Here is a 19,812-nt window from a genome sequence, read left to right on the forward strand (position 1 = left end):
GTTCAGAAAGAGTTGGGTCCTAGTATATTAATAAAAAGTTGACTGGAAGGGGCAACAAGTGGCCCTCGTTGCCCCTCGATAAGAGGGCCTCATTAAGATTGTTAAGCAGAAGCCAATTTAAAGAGTTTGGTGGAGCTTTATAAGACATGGCTTCAAGAGCCACCTAGACTTATCAAGTACACGGGTCACAATTGTTGCGTTTCATGTCTTAATTTCAATTGGACATTAGGGTTGCAGTCTGGAAGATGTGTGGGGAGGCACAGACCCTATGATGACTGATGTCCCATGTGCAATTTCCAGTATACTGTACCATACATGGAGATATTTTGAGTTGCTGGAATTTCTGTTCAAAAACATTTTTTTCATTGATACTAACTAAAAGATTTTTTTGACAAACAAAAAGTTTGTCAAAGATTACTGAAAGAAATTAAGCTTTTCCCTGTTTGCATTTCCAGGTCTGCACTATTATGCTTTGGCCACTGGGGGGAGACAAACGTTGAACGATACTGGTGTGTTTTTCTTGCACATGGATTTAAAACATTAATTTGTAAAAGCAATTTTACACATAGGATTATTAGCATTCAAATGGAGTACTCTAGCACCTGGTGAATTTAAGCCCAGTACTTACACTCCATTTAGCTTCGTCTGATTTCACACAACCTCCTGAGGGAAACGTCTCGATCCTGTGCTGCTAAATGTTTACCAGCATATTCGCCAGCCAGTTACTTTAGTTTATTTTTCTGCTGTTAAGGCAGGGAAAATGTCTGCCATCAGAAAAAGCAAAGGTTTTTCCCTTTTGGTTTTTCCCCATATAAAAAGCGCAGGTCCAAAACTTTCTGTCTTTACATAGTAGTGGCTTTCTTCTCTTACCTTGGCCTTCTGCTTGGCTTCTTGCCCTGAACCCTTTAACCTCTTGGAAGAGGGAAATGTGTACTCAGTTTCTCCTTCCTTGAAGTCGTAAGGATCGTCCCCGATCTCTCGCAGCGCCTCTACGCCCGGCTGCTCGAACAGGCCCAGAGCGTGGACGTGGTCCGCCAACTTTTCTTCTGAGATTTTAAATCTCTTGTGGCTCTGAGCGTACAGTCTGTAAAAAACGGGGAGAGACGACGCAAGAAGGTGTTTATTCCTTTTCATGTTACGGTCTCCCTTTTTTTTTGGGCTTTGTGGATCATCAATCATCACCCCTGTGTTTGTAAAATAAGTCAGCTTTTATTCATTGTGTAGAGGAGCTACACCTTTATCTCATCCATAACTAACCTTCGTTAGCAGTTCTTTCAATAGGATGCTTCCAACACTCGCTTGGGCTCTAACGTCTTTATCAGGCGTGAGCATCTGCTGCGCTGCGACTCGAGCCAACAGACTGAGATTGTTGTTGACCGCCAAAGTGTGAAGTCATGTCAACCGGAATATAATAGCCACGGAATTTACCGTTCTAACCTATTCATCCTGAGCAACACGATGTTAAAAATATTACATAATTTCTAGCGCTTGGCATGTTTCCTACCTTTTGAATGGATCTCTCACAGTGGCGGCTTCCGTCTCCATTTGCTCTAATTTCTCAGCGGGGAGTTCAGGGGGCCTGAAGTCACTTTTATCGGTCCTGGGAGTCCTGAAGCCTCTCCACCAGCCAGACCCACTCTCCCTCTGCCTCAGCTGAGCGGTATAGACCGCTGTCTCGCTGGTAATCACCCCCAGCCCCGAGGCCCCATTGGGACACGCGAGCATGTCGATGGAGGCATCTAGAACCTCTGGGTCCTGTATCCGGGGATGCGGGCTGAGAGTGGGTGGGAGCGGAGACATGGACGAATGGAGAAGGGACTCGGGGGCTTTTCTGTCATTGGAAAGGGACTTGGAACACTTGCAGCTTGGCAGAGAGCTGAGGGGCTCCATCGGTGGTTCAAGCGCAACGAGGGCGCCAAGCTGGGGCCCTCCAGGTGAGTCCTGTTCCAACGGGGTCTCCTCTGTGACAGACGCACGGTGGTGAAAGGGAATTACAGCCGGCCTCTTGGACTGTTTGTCGGCCTTTTCCAACTTGTCGCTTGTCTTGTGTTTGGGCAGGGAGGTCGGGTATAAAGAGGGGCCTGAAGACAACGAGGAGCTGGGACAAGGTTGAATGTTAGCGGTGGGTGTGGCGGATACGTTGGGCTTCTGCTGCTTTAACCTACAAAACAAAACAAAAAAAGAAAAGATCACCTTAAATAACCTTGAAAGTAGAATACGTCGTGTTTTCTGAAATGTACTGGTGAGAAATTGTGATAGACTAAATCCTTGTGCAATTATTTGGACTCCTTGGACTTTTTCTAATTTTGTCATATTACAATTGTAAAATTCAATGTATTTTATTGGGATTTCATTTAACAGGCAAACATAAAGCAATGTATTCTGTGAAGTGGAAGGACTTATTTTAAAAAGCAAACATCTCAAAAGTTTGACATGGATTTCATTTAGCTTCTTTTGCTTTGATACCGCTAAATTAAATGCACTGTAACCAATTAAGTCTAATAATTAGTGAATGTTGGGTGTATTGTGCATAATTTGTTCTTACTATTTATAAAGATGTTTTGTAAAGGCTTGTTATGGAAAATTAGTGTCCGAGGAAACCAACCAGAACATGAGTATCCACTTAAATCGAGAAGCTAATGGTCACCCTGGAGGAGCTGCAGACATCCACAGCTCAGTTGGAGTTTGATTAAAATAATTAGAAGTTCCACCTAAAGTTTGCTTAAAACAATTGCGCGTAAACGGTGGAGAAAGGGCTGTTGGCTCACTCGCGGAGCATAATTTGTGGTTAATAAACTAACACTGCTTACCACCCTGAACAAATCAATCTACAGTGAAATTTGCGGTGGCACAATCATGATGTGGAGATGGAAAGATGGACTGTGCTAAATGTAGGACAATCGTGGAAGAAAACCTGTTAGAGGCTTCAAAAAGCTTGAGAATGGGGATGAGGTTCACATTTCAACAGAAAAAAAAATACCTGAAACATTAAGCCCAATATACAATCATTTTTTGTTTTAAAATGTGTAAATGTAAATATAGTATAGCCCTGTCCAGACCTTGAGAATCTACAGCAAAAGGTGAACGTTGCTGTTCATAGGTGCTTTTCAATCACTCTGACTGAGTTTTAGTTATTTTTGCAAGAATACTCAAACATCTTTGGTCTCTAGATGTGAAAAGCCAGTAGACACATCCCCAAGGCAAAAGCTGGTTCCACAAAGTATGAACAAAATCATGCTACACTTTTCAGATTCCTGTTAGTAAAAATTGTAAAAATAAAATAAAACGTCAAACGCATATTCTACTTTGTGTGGTTTATCCCATAAAATCCTAATTTTATGTGACAGAACAAGGCTGTAAGCTGTGATGAATGACTATATTGGTTAAAGTTCTTGACCGGTTTGATAAACTGACAGTCGTGTGTTACCTGGAGCAGCTGCAGGGTGCTCTTGCCCCAAGATCATTAAAGTTCCACGTGGTAACTCCGTTTGGCACTTCGTTTCTCTGCATCGCATCGGTTAGCTGATTCGGTCTGTGGGGAAGACAGATGTAGAAGGACACCGGTTAATCTAACCCACCATGAGTATTAGAATAACGATCATGAGAAAAAGAAAAGAAAAGAATTCAGGGGTGACGTACACACGCTGACACTGGTTGAGATAGCACTCCCTCCAGGCCCGTTGAACCACCTGGCAGGTCAGCTTCTTCCCAGAATGCTTTGGGCTGAAGGTGGTGATCCCCATGCTGCTGTCTGGTGTTGGGACGTTAGAGGCTGAGGTTACAAAGCCACTGTCCGCTGGGAAGGAAAAGAACAGATACCATCCTCTGAGCAACCGAGTTGTAATCTCAGCAGTGAAACGTGTCTTTTTGGCACTTATGCTCTTCTTTCCACTAATCTGATAGAAGATGAAAAAGTGAGAGCCATGTGTGAAAATATCCAACTGGTTCCTTTTCACAACACTTTGACGCAGAAATCTGATAAGGTCAGAGCATATATAACGTGAGCTCTTGTCACATGTTAATGGCTACCTCGCTCTGTTAAAGCGGTAGCATCATCGGCTCATTCACACATTAGTCACTTCCTCATGCTTCACGCAGAAAAGCCTCGAAAAAAAAAAAGCGCTAGAAAGGACACAGACACTATTTGTTACTCAAAGGGGATCCTGTCATAGTACCCATATCGTCTAAGTACAAATACACATTTTAGAGCCCTCTAGAAGAAACTAGATGAAAGTATACATTTTCCCAGTCTATAACTTAATTACACTGTCAATGTTGCACCCATATGGGTTTAAATACGCCAATGCAACATAAATACTAAATTAGGACACCATCTTTGCACTCCCCACTGCTGCTTGTCAGATGAGATGTTGGTCAACTTCTGTTTAGGTTTGATGATCCTTTTGTAGTCTCGTAACGGGGCTGCTTTTCTATTTCTAGTCAATCTTGTGCATGTTCAAAATAAATTTCACAACACTTGAATAGATTTGTCTCTATGAAGCACGTGGAAGAAGAAGTGAAGAAAAGTGACTAAATGACTGAATTACATCACTGGAGTTTAATAGCTTGATTAAATCAGTTTTATAATCTGTATTATGTGTTGTTGTTGTTTCCATAATGCAGATTATGGAAACATTTATCAGTTTTAATTGTATGTGTTTGTTGTTAAAAAATCTGAAGCTAATTGATTTAATATCAAACAATCGCTGATTTTCAGGTCAGACTGGCAACATGGGAGCAGCTATGACATTGATGCCCTGTAATGGACTGGCAACCAAACCCATTGCATTCCAGTCAAATTGCAGACAGTTAAAATCTCTGTAATTTCTGTCCAGATTTCGACCTCCAAGTTTTAACAACTTCATTTGTCAATTATTCAGACAATTACAGCTGCTATCTGAACGTGCCTTTTTAATTATTTAAACATAAACAAAAATTAGGAATATTGTGACCTAATAAAAAGTATAGGCTCGGGTTCCCAGGCTGTACACCTTTTTGGTGTACTGCCTGTGGTGATGTCAAGTTGTGCAACAGCTGGCCGTTTGCAGCCGTGTTCACTAGAAACGAGCGTCTGCTGATTGCTGCAGCTCCTGGTCTGTCCGTGTCATGTCTTCTGCTTTACACTGTGCTCAGATGGCCCCAGGAGTCCCGGAGAGAAGCGCAGACCACGGCGCGGAAACTCTGATCATCAAACGTCATCAAGCGTTTGAGGCAAAGTGCTAAGTTTAGAAAGCAAAATGGGAAGCTTCGTCCACACATCTTCAAGGGAAACCGCACTGAAATGTGACGAGCCGAATTATCAGCGAGTCGCAAAGAAACCAATATACAGGAACATTTTAGCTAAACTGATCCACATGAAAAACAGTGAGCAGGAGCAAGAGCTTCTATTGAATCAATCAAACATTTATTTGCATAGCCCTTTTCACACCCACAATGGTGGTAGCCTAAGGGCTTAACAAAAATGTTCGCTGTCTGACCAGAAGATGCTTTATTGAACACTGCAGCCATATGTGTTGAGTCAGGCAGTTTTAAAAACAAATAAATTCATTTGCCTTTTATGTGATTCTTTGTCAGGATCCCTTATAAGAGCTTTCTTAGCCAATTTAGTAAACACGTTGAGGCTGACCTGGAGAACATTTCTTCTTCCAGTGAAGAAGAAATGTGCAGGAAACACTGCTGCGCGTATAACTGGGACACTAAAGTAATTGCTGCGTCTACATGTCACTGATTTTAGCCGAGCTTTTAACTGACACTTGGCAAAGGTAAATGCACTTCCCTAAAGAGAATGCAGATCAGTGTCAGGGACAAAAAAAAAATTACATTTCTCAACATATAGAACAAGATACATGGAAATTAGGTTGCATGCTTGGACCTAGGTGTGTGTGCTTTAAATGTCCATCATCCAGTTCTTTAAACACAATAAAATCCTAAACCATCCATCTGAAGTCCATTTTATCTAAATTTTGCATTTGGTTTGTGCGTGCATGTGTGTTACCGGAGCAGGGCTGCTCTGGTGACGTCGGCGGAGTCAGCGGCACGCTGCAGTTGTTCAGCTCTTTGTTGAGGCCCTGAGCTGCAGGAACAGGTGGGGGCTGCTCCACTGGTAGGTCCCCCTGGGCGATCAGCACAAAAGCAGCTGGGTAGGTCATCCTCACGCCGCCTACGGAGGCAAGGAAAAGAGGATTTGCTGCTTTGAATCCACTGGGTGGCTGCGGCACACGTTTAACATTAGGTTTATAAAAAAACCTTTTTATAAGGACGAACTGTGTGATATAAATGTTTTATTTCTGCAAGTTCTGAATGTTCAACATGACTCGCCACAAATACAGTCATGTCAAGCGCTAGCTGTGCACTCCATTAATGCAAACACACGCTTTCTCACTCGCTGCTCAGATGAAACATAATCAAATACAAATCCTTCCACCTCCAGCTTCTTCAGCCTTTCCTCTTTAGCTGTAAAAGCTGCCGGTATCCAAAGGAGTTTTAATTGTAATCAGGTCAAGTCAACGCTGTGGGATCTGACTGATTAGACTAAGAGAAACTCCCTGGAGTTTATGGCTCCGCTTCCAGACTTTTCCTCGCCGTCTGTCTCACCATATCCCCTCATAGCTTCAGTCATTCCCCCCTTCCAGGCACGTTAACGTACTGAGAGGCTCACTGCGGTTAAAGCAGCACTTTCACTAGTTCCTCTGCTCACACAGAGACAGAGGGTAATCAATGAGATGTTATTGTCTCACCGTCTGCTTTGTCAAAGCAACATCGCTGCAGCCCAGTGTAATTATTCACTGCTATTTACACGCTGAAAGGTCTGCAGTGTTCTTTAGTATCTGCTGCCGGCGGTGATAAGGACTGTATAGAAAACTGTTTTCTTTTTTTTTCTTTTTTCTGTACTAACTCCCTATATATTTGTTATTTAAACCTAACAAAGGGTAATCTGCTACTTTGAGCATTTGTTTCTTTTTTTGCCATACCTACGATGACATCCACCGCCACGTGAGAGCTGCGATCGTAGGCTTGCCCCGCTTCCTTTTGTTCCTTCTCTCCACTTCCCTCTTTCTGCGGAAGCACCATGGGATAGAAGTAGCTCCATTCCTCCATCAGCTTCCGGGCTGCAGGGTCACTCATCTTGAAGGCCTGCCCCGTCAGGGTCCCACTCAGGCCATACGGACTCAGGATCACTGCGCGGACAGGAGGAGAACAGTCAGAGACTAAAGATAAAAAATTATTAATCGTACAAACGAGCCTATATTTTCTTTAACATGTTTACAATACTTATTTTATTTGCACTACAATATACGATAGACAGTTTAAGGCAGCTTTAATTAATTTATTGTGGTTTATAGGGGTATTTAAAAAACTGAAAGTTTATTTACTTCTACTTTGGAGAAAAAAAATGAAACTAAGAAAAATATGATAACAGCTGCCTTTTTATTTAAATGCATTAATATGTGGACTTAATACTTGACATACCCAATATGCACTATTATAAAGCCCCTTTCACATTTAGTAAATGTGTGTAAGAACACAATACTTTAACCTTTTATTGGAGTAGCAGTAAAAGGACTGAATTTTAATAGCAGTATTTACCACTTTAAAGCTCTTTAGACTAGAAAACCATTCACACCAACGCACTGACTAATAAGCACACATTGATTATTTGTTCTATCAGCCTGATTAAGCTAATTCTGTAAAAATGAATGCATTGAACTGCATTGAGTGTTTAGGAATGTTTAACTTGCACTCCATCACTAGTTTTATTTCTGGGGTTTAAATGTGACGTGACACTAAAGACCATTTCTCATAGCAGCGTACCCAACATCGGAAAGACAGGAGAACATACGATTCAAGGAAGTATGTGTGTTAAACTTTTCGAACCAGAAAATCTCTGAAGATCCCTGGCAGTAAATAACTTAGCAGGAGAATATCATTATCAGGGGTACCAGCAGTAAGTGTGGGTGATACGGCAAATGAAACAAATCAAAAGTATGCAAAAATACAATTACACTGCTGCACCTCAACAAACTACAAGTTACGTTTTTCTAGTGTTAACATAGCAGCAGTTCACACGTAATAATCCAAACATTTGTTTGGCATTAATAAAAATAGGATTTTATTTAAAAGAATGCACAGCTGCAGATCAGGGGGAGAACCTCCAAACTCTCTGTCTATCTTTGACAGAAAAAGCACGCAAATATTAAAAAAGTAATAAAAAACAAGACAAGTAATTAAATTTCACTAAAATAAATCAAGTAAAGATCATAAATAAAATGTAACTGTGACTGCAAATAAGGGTGTGTTAGGTAAAAAACAAAAAAGTTACCCCCTTCTTTTTATTTGGAAAATATTTCCTGGTAAAATTAAGAGTTCTATAATCTATTGTCTACATTCATATTTAAGCTGTTTGTTGTTTAATCAATTGTCACCGTAAGAGTTACGGTTCTAATTTTTATTTACCGTACACACTGAGCAGAAAATCCACAGTTGGTGGCGTTACCTTGCACAGGAGTGGAAGAGGTCTGTGCGAGTTGGATGTGGTGCTCTGTGATGTGGTAGGCAGGCTGGTGCTGGACGATGTCGACGCTCGTGCACACGTTGCTTTCACCGTGGAGGAAGAAGGAGAAGGAGCAGGACAGGTGTTCGCTGCAGAAAGGAGATTGGAAAACAATGGAATTACTGACAAGACCCGTGAAAATAGCCAAAACACGCGCCCCACTCAGAAATCCAGCACGTCTTCCCAAATGACTGTCAACACCGGTTTGGGCTCCTGTCTTTGTCCAGCGTAATTACAAGTCAAATCGCCTACACAATTCAATTAAGCCCGGACTAAAACGGAACATAATTACTTTTTAATTGCGTCCAATTGAGATGAAGCAGACTGAAAATGTTAAACATGGCGTCTTTTTTTTTTTTTTTTTTCAGGCTGAGCTCTGACAGATGAGGGAGAGCTTATCTTCAGATCAGAGAACACGATCAGACGGCGTGTTCGCCAAAGCTCTGCCATCTTCCACATATGATTCTTATTGCAGGTATAAATCCTCATTTGCGTATGACTGATTGTGATGGCTGCATGTTTACATATGCAACTCTGTCTTTATTACAGCAGCCCATGTGCAGTTCATCATGCATTGCTGTGGATCTTTTTTTTTTTTTTTTTTTTTAATCAACGAGGAGTAATTGTTGGTTATTGCAATCTATACGGCAGTGGGCGGGCTGGACGTCATTAACCGCCTCGACAGCTCCACTGATGTATATTTTTAATCTATAAACCACCTCACTACCTTGGTTTATATATATATATCAGAATTACAATAAAGTCAGCAGGTACTATAATCGCTTTGTGATTACCCTGCTGCCTATGCAATATCCCCTTTGCCCTGAGGGAGTTGGACCTCCATTTGAGCTGTAATGGATCATCAAATTCAATAAAATGGCCAGTTCCACTTGCGCAGCCAGAACTAAACACAGCCTATCTGAGTCGGGTGTCTAAGTTCTGACCGTGAAACCTCCAGATGGCGCTGGATTCACCCAAGAGAAGAGAAGGCCAGGTTTTCTGCTTCATAAACACTCCTCAAGCTCCCAGAGAGAGAGTGAGACAGAGAGAGAGAAAAAAAAGGGGGGGTAAAAAATCCCTAATGACAGCAGGTGGTTCGAACATAAGCCTGCACAATCACAGGGAGAAGAGCACAGCTAAAGTGCATACATATGCATGCCTGTGATAAACTGGCACTCGGGCACACCATGCTTTCTCACCCCACAGATAATATCCCGGGCACACGCTCGCTCGCGCGCGCGCGCACACAAAAACACAGCGGCACTTTATCATCTCTGCAGTTCACATTTCCACAACACATGAGTCAAAAATGCTTTCAATGTCACTGCCCTCCAACCTCGTCCTCGGCGCATCATTCCAGTCACACGAAGAGCTAAATATAGGTGCGCAGGGAAGCTCGGGGAAAACAGCTGCAAGTCAAGGGTACCAATCTGCTCTGCACAAATACACACATAAGCAAATTGGACGGGGAGGGATGTTCATATCTGTCACTTTTGTTAAATTTATAAGTGAAGCTGGATTTCTACGAGAACTGACACGGCTTCAAGATCTTCGAGGGGTCCGACACATTTTGCATGTATTTTTCACAACACCCGATATTCCATAATCATCTGTCCTGTTTGAATCCATTTAGTATAATTGAAACATTTTACTTTTACTCAATGGAAAATATATCCACTCAGACAAGACTATAGAGTCCACAAAACTAGAGACCGTAAGGAGCGAAGGGAGGATGGATGGATGGATGGAATATATCTTAATTTTTTTCCCATCAGGCTGCACAGCAGCAGAGCTGGTAGCACTGTTGCTTTGCAGCAAGAAGGTTCAGAGTTGGAATACCAGCCAGTGATATTTCTGCATGGAGTTTGCATGTTCTCCCTGTGCATCCATTGGTTCTCTCCTGGTACTCCGGCTTCCTCCCACAGTCCATAAATATACTGTCAGTTTATCAGGTCTCTCTACATTGTCCTTAGATGTGAGTGGTTGGGTGTCTCTTTGTCGCCCTCTGATGGACTGGTGAACAGTCCAGGGAATATCACCCTGCTGGAAATTGGCCACCAGCTGCCCAGCTAAACAAAATTCAGTATTTGATTTGGACGTTTGCACAAAGGCTTCTATTTGAAGAAAAAAAAAAAAAAGAATCAATGCAACAAGTCTGATAAACGTTTACAATAACTGTGCAAACTGTGAGTAGCCAATACACTGATGCATGATGTGGAACATTGGATCTTTTTTAAACCGCAATAAAGTGCGACTGCTTGCAAGTCGGGGCAAAAGCCGCGCTGCAAAAAAGCAGAATCAAACTGCAAGATGACCCAGCTGGGAGATTGATGCTCCATGTCCTTTTACAAAGGGCATTTTCCTGCACAGTAAGCGGGTGTGAGCGTGTGGACACACCAGGCTCCTCATGTCTAAAGGGGGAAGGGGGGGGGGGGTGCATAAGTATGTGTCTGAGAACGGTGGACCACGGATGTGTGTCTGTATGAGTACAGGTATTAATAAATGAAGAGGAGAGATGGCTGAGACATGCCTAAGGGCTGACAATACAGGGGAGGGAGGGGGGGGTGCTGATCATGAAGAAGAAGGAGAGGGGAAAGGAAGCAGGAGAAGAAGATGGAGACATAGGGAATTAAGACGGAAGGGAACGCATGAGCAGGACGGAGACAAAATGGGAAAGTTGGGAGGAGTAAGAGGAAATTAAAGAGATAAGGAAAGGAAGACCGGAGGAGCCAGAGCAAAAGCAGTGTGAGAGACAGAGGAGGAAGTGAATAATTCAGTGCCACACACTGCAAATGCCGCACACATATCGATGAGATCAGAGTTTTAACAGGAGGCTGCTGAGCATGATTTTATGGTGAAATCAATCAGCTAATGTAGAGGTAGGGGAGCACACAGACATAATACGGTCTGCGTGAAAGTGTCACTTGCCCCGGCTTCATACTATCCGCAGGGCCCCCGTCTTGAATTTAGCACACTGTACATTTCGTGTGACGAATGTGCCAACATGTTAGGCTCCTGCGTTTGAGCAGCTAAAAAGCATGCACAGATCCAGCAGTCAAAGCAGCATGGGAACAAGTAGGCTGCATTGCAAGTAGCGCCTTGCAAAGCGATCCTTTGAACCATCTGCCATTTTGTCATGTCAGTAACACAAACCTCCATGTACTTTTTCCAGGATCCTGTTTGTCAGATCAACACGACCGCCTAATTATGATTTGGGGGAAATCTGAGAGACGGTTTTCCAAATTTTCTAGAAATAAAAATCGAATAATTGTGTGAAATTTGCGTTCACGTCCAGCCCGTCCTGAGTCAATTCAGCCTGACGACCCTTTAACGCAATTTGTTCAACGTCATCTTGGCAGAGAGACTGACATTTTTACCAATTCTTGGTAGCAAAACAGCTCAAGCTCCATCAACTTGAACAGAAAGCCTCAGTAAAAATCTAATTACAAGTTGCACTAGAAATTACAAATTAGATTTATGTCTGAGTTTTGACTGTGTAATAAGGCACAAGAATATACTTTGATCAAAAACATTTCGGAGGGGCATTGTTCTGCTGGAAAGTAGTCACTTCCCGCAACAGTTTTGGAGCCTGTAACAGATTTTCTGGCTTGTATTTAGCTCCATCCATCTTTCCGTCGACTCTGATCAGCTCCCCTGCAGCCAGAGGTACCTGCTAAAGGAAAGCACCTCCACAGCATGATGCTGCAACCACCATGATTCCCATGAGGTGGACAGGGTGTTTTCAACACACGGCATTTTGCATGCAGGCCAAAAAAATCTTATTAATGACAAGACCATTATGGAGGAAATCATCAGTATGGTACTGAAGAGAACGGCCTGATGATTTCCTCCATACCATTTTCTGTTTGCTTGTTGTACCCTCAATATACTTTGTTGCAAACTTTAAATGGGACTTCTTATGGTTTTCTTTTGTCAACTGCTTTATTATTGCCATGACTCCATCAGGGCCATATTTGCTGACTACTCAAGTAATAGTTAACATGTCAACAGATTCTCGCATCTGAGGCATGAACCTCTGCAGCTCCTCCACAGTTACCACAAGTCTCTTGACTGCTTAAATATTTAATGCTGTCCTTTCCCCAGTTTGTCAGTTTTGGGGGATGGGCATGTTCTAGGAGGTTTACACTTGTGCCAGCCACTTTCCAATGCCATACTATGAATTTACCAATGCTCTCTATCAAGTTTATTCCTGACCAGTCTGGCATACTCCTTGGTTTTAATGAAGCTGTTTATTCATTTCTGGCCGACAATCAATAGACCACTTAAACGCCACTAATGTCCATAAAGAATCAGTCTCAATCAGCGTCATAATTTGCCAAAATGTAACAGAAATCTGTTCTGGGTTGCAATATATCACTATTTTTATTAGAAAAAAGCAATGAGGAGATTTTTACATTTATCAAAAGATTTCTTTACCATCGAATTAAATGCAAATAATGAAAGATCACAGGTATGATTAAACACACTTTGTCTTTTTTCTAATAGTAGTAACTAAGCTGCACTGCAAAAACAGAACTTAAAATAAGTAAAATGTTCTTAAAATTTGTATATTTGTCCTTGATTTGAGCAAGTAAATAAGATGATTTGCCAATGTAACAACATTTTTGCACTTAAAATAGGAATAACTCATCTCCATCATCTTATTTCAAGTGCAGGATGTCTAATTATCTTATTTCAGGGGTTAAAATACTCATTCCATTGGCAAATAATCTTATTTACCTGCTCAAATCAAGGACAAATACACTAACTTTAAGAACATTTTACTTATTTTTAGATCAGTTTTTGCAGTGTGCCTGAAGACTTCACTAATCAAATGTTTTTTTTGGGGAGGTGGAGGTAATAAAAAGGCTCACAGCCTAATTCGGGTGCTAATATTCATCTCATATACACATATTGCGTTGGTCACATGAGATCCAAATAAAATATACTGAAGTTTGTGGTTGTAACGTGAAAGAATAGGAAACATTTGAGTAAAAACTGTTTTGCTGAACGTCACTGAAAAGGACCGTGGCTCAGCTTGTGTCGGTTCACCAGGGGAGCTGATTAAGGTCCGCGCAGAAAACAACAATAGTAAAAATAACAAAAACAGCAAGCCACACACCAACCATTACTATTTCACACAAGGCTTTCAACTCCTCCACCACATCCATCTTAATCCGATGGCTTGATAACGGCGCTCAGATAGCAACCACAGTCATGTGAACTAATCAGGTATGATAGTATTTTATCTGGATTCGCCTAAATCTGGGAGGTTAATCTGCTTGAACTGAACCTTCGAGTGTTCTCCCCGCCACCAGAGGAGCAGCTCAGCGAGTTGTCTTCTTCCTTCAAGCTAACCCTTTTCCACACACACGTGTGTTAAACGCTCCACTGATGCTTGCGGACCATTGTGAAGGATGTTTACACTCTTGTAAGCTCTCGCGAGCAGCATGTGTACACATCCCACTGAAACTGCTTCCTGAGTGCCGCCACAACTGTTTGATTTATTCCAACACAAACAGAGCACCAAAATGTAGAGGTATTTTTTCTTTTTTTTTTTAGACGTATTGCGGGTGAAGGCAACCGTTGCTGCATGTGCACACTCTGCAGTATGCACCAGATATTAGAAGTAACATAATGGCAAAGGCACTAAATCTGATGTATTATTCAAAGGCCCCCAGTGGCTTTGAGGAGGACTGCTATCACAATGTTTATGCTCCAACAGCAACACAATAATAAGATAATAAGATGCCTGGCTAAAGGACACAAGCAGCGCAATTAGGTTGTTCATAGAAGCTTCGAGGATTCGCCAGACACTTTAAGTTGGAAACAATTTCTGTAAGCAGAATTGCTGGCAGCATTACAGCTTTTACAGTTCCGTGCAGAATTAATCAAATCGAGCTTCCATAAGTTTTATTTCATATACAAAGTCTTGCAAAAGTCTTGAAAACATTCATTTTTCTCAGTGTTTTCAAGTTATACAACAACAAGGAAGGGGTTTTCTTCTTATTTCATGTGCTGGATCAACCCAAAGTTGAGGCTAATTGGGAAGTGGAAGGAACATGAGAGATGTTTTTGACTATTCTTTGCCTACAAATTCCCCTGCAGCGTCCCATCATCCCTGATCTGCTTCCCTGCCCCTGCTGAAGAAATGCATCCCTGCAGCATGATGCCGACACCGCCGTGTTTCGCTATGGGGCCGTGGGTGAAGGCTGATGCACACCGTTAGTTTTTAGCCACACACAGTAAATATTTTGGGTGTTAGCCAAAAAGTTCAATGTGACCAGAGCTACTCCTTCCACGTTTTTATGCCGTCTCTTTGTTGTAAAATTTTACAACAAGGCGTCCTTTTCTTTTTACCACACTTCCATGTGGAGTACATAAGTAATAGTTGCTGGTTATATGTCTCTGCTGTGATTCATTACCATCCTCTACACTGATCAGAATGTGTCTTTCTCCTTCTTCTCTGTCTCTAAGCCGCCTTCTCTGGGATTTATTTTCCTAAAATACAAGTGACAGTACCTTACATGTTCACCACTCAGACACATATAGTACATATTAGACAGCGGAAAACACATATGAATGCAATTTTAGGAAAATCATCTATGCATCAAAGGGTTGGATTAAATTATTAAAGAAAAATATTAAGTGACACAAACTAATCCCTTTGCGATCACTGAGCAATTGCACAAATCTTTTTTTTTTACAATGATAGTAATCATCAAATTCCCTGGGGATTGTTAAAAGTGGTGTAACTTTTTATTTCTAGTCTTACATTCAGTCAAGCATTATATCCAGCCAGTCACCACCTTCCACTTCATTCACTCAGCAGCTACTTATCCATCCAGTCTGGCTGTCAGTGCATCTAACAATCTTGGACTCAAAGGAGCATTTTTCTTGTCTGTCACTTTTCCAATTTAACCTGTCTACAACTATCCTAAACCCCTAATTATACCGTAGTTTAAAGCTTACAACTTTTTACCTATTGGCAAATTGTCTCGCTCTCTTTTTTTTAAAACATTTTCTCTGAATCATACGAACATTTAGCATTTATTTTATCCTCAAAAGTATATATCATTTCTAAAATGGTTATTTCAGATGGCATACATGGATAATGCAACACACAACTCGACGAACATGCAGAAAATCCGATTATTATTAATTTTTTTTTACCTCTTCCTCTGTATCTTTCAAACAGGGAAAGGCTTTTTTTAAGTTGCTGAATGCACCAGAGAGAGTGGAGCAAAAAAAAAAAAAAAAACCAAGATGAGCTAAATTAGGTCAGATAGATTTTTTTTTTCCTGCTGGCATGAGTACTTTTCAAGTGAGTTCTTACAACCCTCGTCTAAATTCCCTTCCCTCCCGCCGATCTAAATTTATCACGGCATTTGATTTGAGCAAACACCTAAGAGCAAACAAACAGCACTGACATCAATAAAGTTATTCCACAAGTCTAATCGAAGATGCAGTCTCTCTGTGCTTGTCATGCGCTAACACTGAAATGCACAAATGCATTTCAGTGTCAAAGCGAAATAAAGCTACACAGGTATGACGGAAAACATAGATTTCAAAAATATACTGAAACATTTTTAGGCTATTTCTATTGCAAGTGGCGGAAGCCAGAAAATAGAGAGATTTTTATTGCATTTATTTAGTTGCATTGATACTTTCTTTTATAATCTAAAAATGATTGGATTTGATTAAGAATTTCTGAGATTAAATAACAAAAACAAAAGGTTGCTTGACTTTTTTTTTTTTTTTTTTTTTTTTAACGAAGCAGAGAACAGGTCTCCTACTTTGAACTACAAATATTATTTATGCATGAGTTTATGGCCATTAGTGAAATGAAAGCTGCGATATAAAAAAAAAAAACACTGAGCGTTATACTTGGCATGCAAAGAATTGACTGAACTAATGAGGGAGACAGACTCTAATACATCCATTCAGCCGTCTATAGCGATGATTAATTTACGACCCCCCACCTTCTGTGATCCCCACCGCACCACCACCCGCGCCGAGCTGCTTCCCCGCTCCTCCCCTCTCTGATGCCTCGTCTCCCCGTCCTCGCTCCCTCATCCCTGTAACTCTCTCCCTCTCCCCTTGGCGTCTGATGCAATGTGTTACCAACCCAGAGAGCTTTCCTCCCATTCAGACACAAAGAGATCATGAGAGTTAGGCTGAGAGGGAAAAGGAAAAGGGGGGGTGGGGGGGTGGGCAGGGGGCTTGGTGGTGGTGGTTGGGGGAGAATCATCTCCTGGATCTAACACAACCCGCTGAGCCCAATGGACACAAACAAGATAAACACTAGATAAGCACTGACAAAGGCAGCGGTGCCAAGGCGCTGGAGCTGGCAGGGCTGTGGAAGCATGGCACGGATGTTAGCATCGATACGCCCCCTAATGAGGGAAAAAAGGGCACGGTGTAGCAATAAAAAGAGAGACAAAAGAGATGTTGAGCTAGTAAGTCGCTGCTAGTGAGGAATGCTCCCTCGTGGGCAGAAAAATAATGCTGGTCGGGGATCTGCAAGTGTTCTCACACTCTCAACTTTGGGGCAACTTTGTAACAGTAGGGGGAAAAAAAAGGCATTGTGGGAATATGGGTGCAGACAACAGGTGGATATCAAGACTTTCTTGTGCCGCTGTGTGTTACAAGCAGGGGTTATAATAAAAATACATATTTTTTTCACCTACGCAACACACACACACACACAGGATTCAGATTTGTCTAGGTGAGAGCGCCCAGGAACGTTTCTGTCTTTCTGTCTCCATCTCCTTTCCTATCTTTGCCTTCAGGATGTTCAATAATTCACAGAAAAAACGAGTCTGGATTGTCTCAGCAGGGGGGCATGGAGCATATTCCGGTGGAGCTTTCAAAATGAAGACGAATTAATATGATATATAGAAGTCTCACTGCCACACACACAAACACACTTAAAGGCCCGTGCAACTTCCAAAAGAGCCTCTGCACTCGTGTTTATATTTGCGCATACTCAGCGAAGCGTCTTCTGCCTTCAAACTTTCCATTCCTGTTGCTGTATTGAAACTAACACTTGTCTCCATTTCATTTAACTTCATTTTTATTCCCATGTTCAGTTGTTACTGATTACTTCTGTCTCAAGCTCTATTCTAAGAAATCATCACGTTGGCTGCATTTGTTTTTTCCCAAGAACCTTTTTTTTCTAATTTCCTTTAAAGTAAATTAAAAGCATTATCAATCCAAAGATTGAGACAAATCACAGCACACAATCTCAGAAGTTTAACTGATCAAAAGCATCCATAATAACCAGTGACCCAATTTAAGAAAACAGCAGCTATGTTTCCATTTAATTATTGTTCATATTTTAAGAAAACTTTCAAATTGAGTTCAATTCAAATTTATTTATATAGCGCCAATTCATGAAACATGTTATCTAAAGGCACTTTCCAAAGTCAAATTCAATCAGATTACACAGATTGGATCAGATTATACAGATTGGTTAAAAAAAATCCTATCTAAGGAAACCCAGTAGATTGCATCCAGTCTTGACAAGCAGCATTCCCTCCTCATGAAGCAGCGCAGAGTCACAGGGAGAGTCCTCTGCATTGTCCATGGCTTTGCAGCAATCCCTCATACTGAGCAAGCATGAAGCGACAGTGGAAAGGAAAACTCCCCTTTAACGGGAAGGAAAAAACTGTCACAAAAAAGGAAAAAATAAAATACAATGTGAATTAGGTGTTTCCACCGACTGGTTTGGAGCAAATTTAACAGACTGTGAAAAGTGTAATTTCGTCAGAAGTTGACGTTATGCATGGCTGTAATAAACAGGCAGTAGTGGATCATGGGGAGTGGATTGCCTAGTTGTTAGAGCATTGCACTAGTGTCCTGGAGGTTCTGGGTTCAACTCCCACAGACTGCCACTCTTGGTCCCTGAGCAAGACCCTTAACCCTAGATTGCTCACTGGGGTTCCACACAATGGCAGCCCACTGCTCCCCGAAGGGGATGGGTTAAATGTAGAGAACAAATTTCATTGGAATGTATGTTGCAATGACAATTACTGTAGAGGTTGCATACTAGCATGGACCACCCGTCTGAGAAAAAAATGGAGGGATTGTGTTGCTACCGGGTTAGTTGGAATTGTTCTGTCATGTCAACCGGTACGGGCGCTGTCCGGAGACGTGGACAAAGATGCAATTCTATGCGCGTTCTGGGAATATGTAGATGACCAGTGATGTGAGGTAGAGGCTCACTATGTCATAACCTGTTCTGCAAATATGTTTCCATCTCCCAATTAAATCTTTTTTGCAAAAAACCACCTCAAGCGAGTTTGTAAAAGCTTCTTTGCAAAATTGAAGAAGTTATTTAGAATTTTTTCTAATCAACTTTTTCTAATGTTATACTTCAAAATGCTCATGAAAAACGTTGATAGAAACATGGCTATTACCTTCATTCTAGTAATGATACACACACATTTTCTTTCAAATGTTAGCATTCGAGAAAGCTTGATTATGTTGGAGACTTTTAACTACACTTTTATATTTATTTGTCTGTCTCTTTAGTTGCTTTGAAAGATGGAAAAATACTATTTTTGATGAATGGCTATTACAATTATTATATCTAGATTCAACCCACAGCACAGATTCCACAATATTATTTAATTTAATTATTAAACAAAAAAATAGTTAAAATGGAAACCTTTGTTAAACACTAAGCACCCTCCAAAAAAAAATCATAGATTCATTCACACTGTATAAAATGCTTGAATTAATTAAAGTTGTAGTTGATTTTATGCAAGCAGATGAACTCATTTGGTCCCAGATAACTATGAGGAGGATTTTTATGTCCTTTCTTACGGTTTGAGCATGTAACTGAAATTGAGTCCCCGTCAGATTGCATTCATTGTTGAGCCTCTGTTGGGCTAAAGGCTACTCAAAGTGACAAATCCACATGGAAAGCCTCAAAGATAATGATCAAAATCTTAATGAAACTGCAATAAATAACTTCTTAAGTGATTATTGAGCTAGGTCTCTGTCCTTGTGTCTCCCCTTTGGGTCTGTGCGCCTACGGCACCACTGAGTGGGATATGGCAGAAGATAAGGATGCTCTCCAACTGCACAAGTCATACCTTTAAGAAAAATGAAATAAACGATATCCCGCACTGATTTAGCTGTTTTGGATAGTTTTAGACTACAGTAAATATCTAGTTTGTACTGTGTTGAGGAGCGTTTACGTTATCATAAACAAAGCCTCGGCCCATCCACAGCTCAGTGTATTTGTAGTGTGG

At 41.3% G+C, this 19,812-nt stretch overlaps 1 protein-coding gene across 2 annotated transcripts in view; it reads right to left on the reverse strand.

The window, feature by feature from the left end:
* LOC105930810 (mediator complex subunit 13L) overlaps positions 1 to 19,812 on the reverse strand; it is a 126,632-nt gene that overhangs the window by 17,261 nt on the left and 89,559 nt on the right. For both annotated transcript variants that reach the window (XM_036140171.1, XM_012869183.3), the window contains exons 5-11: positions 8,495 to 8,640; positions 6,972 to 7,178; positions 5,996 to 6,160; positions 3,640 to 3,796; positions 3,428 to 3,532; positions 1,505 to 2,161; positions 871 to 1,084 (exon numbers count right to left, since the gene is read on the reverse strand). In XM_036140171.1, the coding sequence (XP_035996064.1) occupies positions 871 to 1,084; positions 1,505 to 2,161; positions 3,428 to 3,532; positions 3,640 to 3,796; positions 5,996 to 6,160; positions 6,972 to 7,178; positions 8,495 to 8,640 (1,651 nt within the window). The remainder of the gene's footprint in view (positions 1 to 870; positions 1,085 to 1,504; positions 2,162 to 3,427; positions 3,533 to 3,639; positions 3,797 to 5,995; positions 6,161 to 6,971; positions 7,179 to 8,494; positions 8,641 to 19,812) is intronic.

Source organism: Fundulus heteroclitus, chromosome 8, assembly GCF_011125445.2.
Source record: "Fundulus heteroclitus isolate FHET01 chromosome 8, MU-UCD_Fhet_4.1, whole genome shotgun sequence".
NCBI lineage: Eukaryota > Metazoa > Chordata > Actinopteri > Cyprinodontiformes > Fundulidae > Fundulus > Fundulus heteroclitus.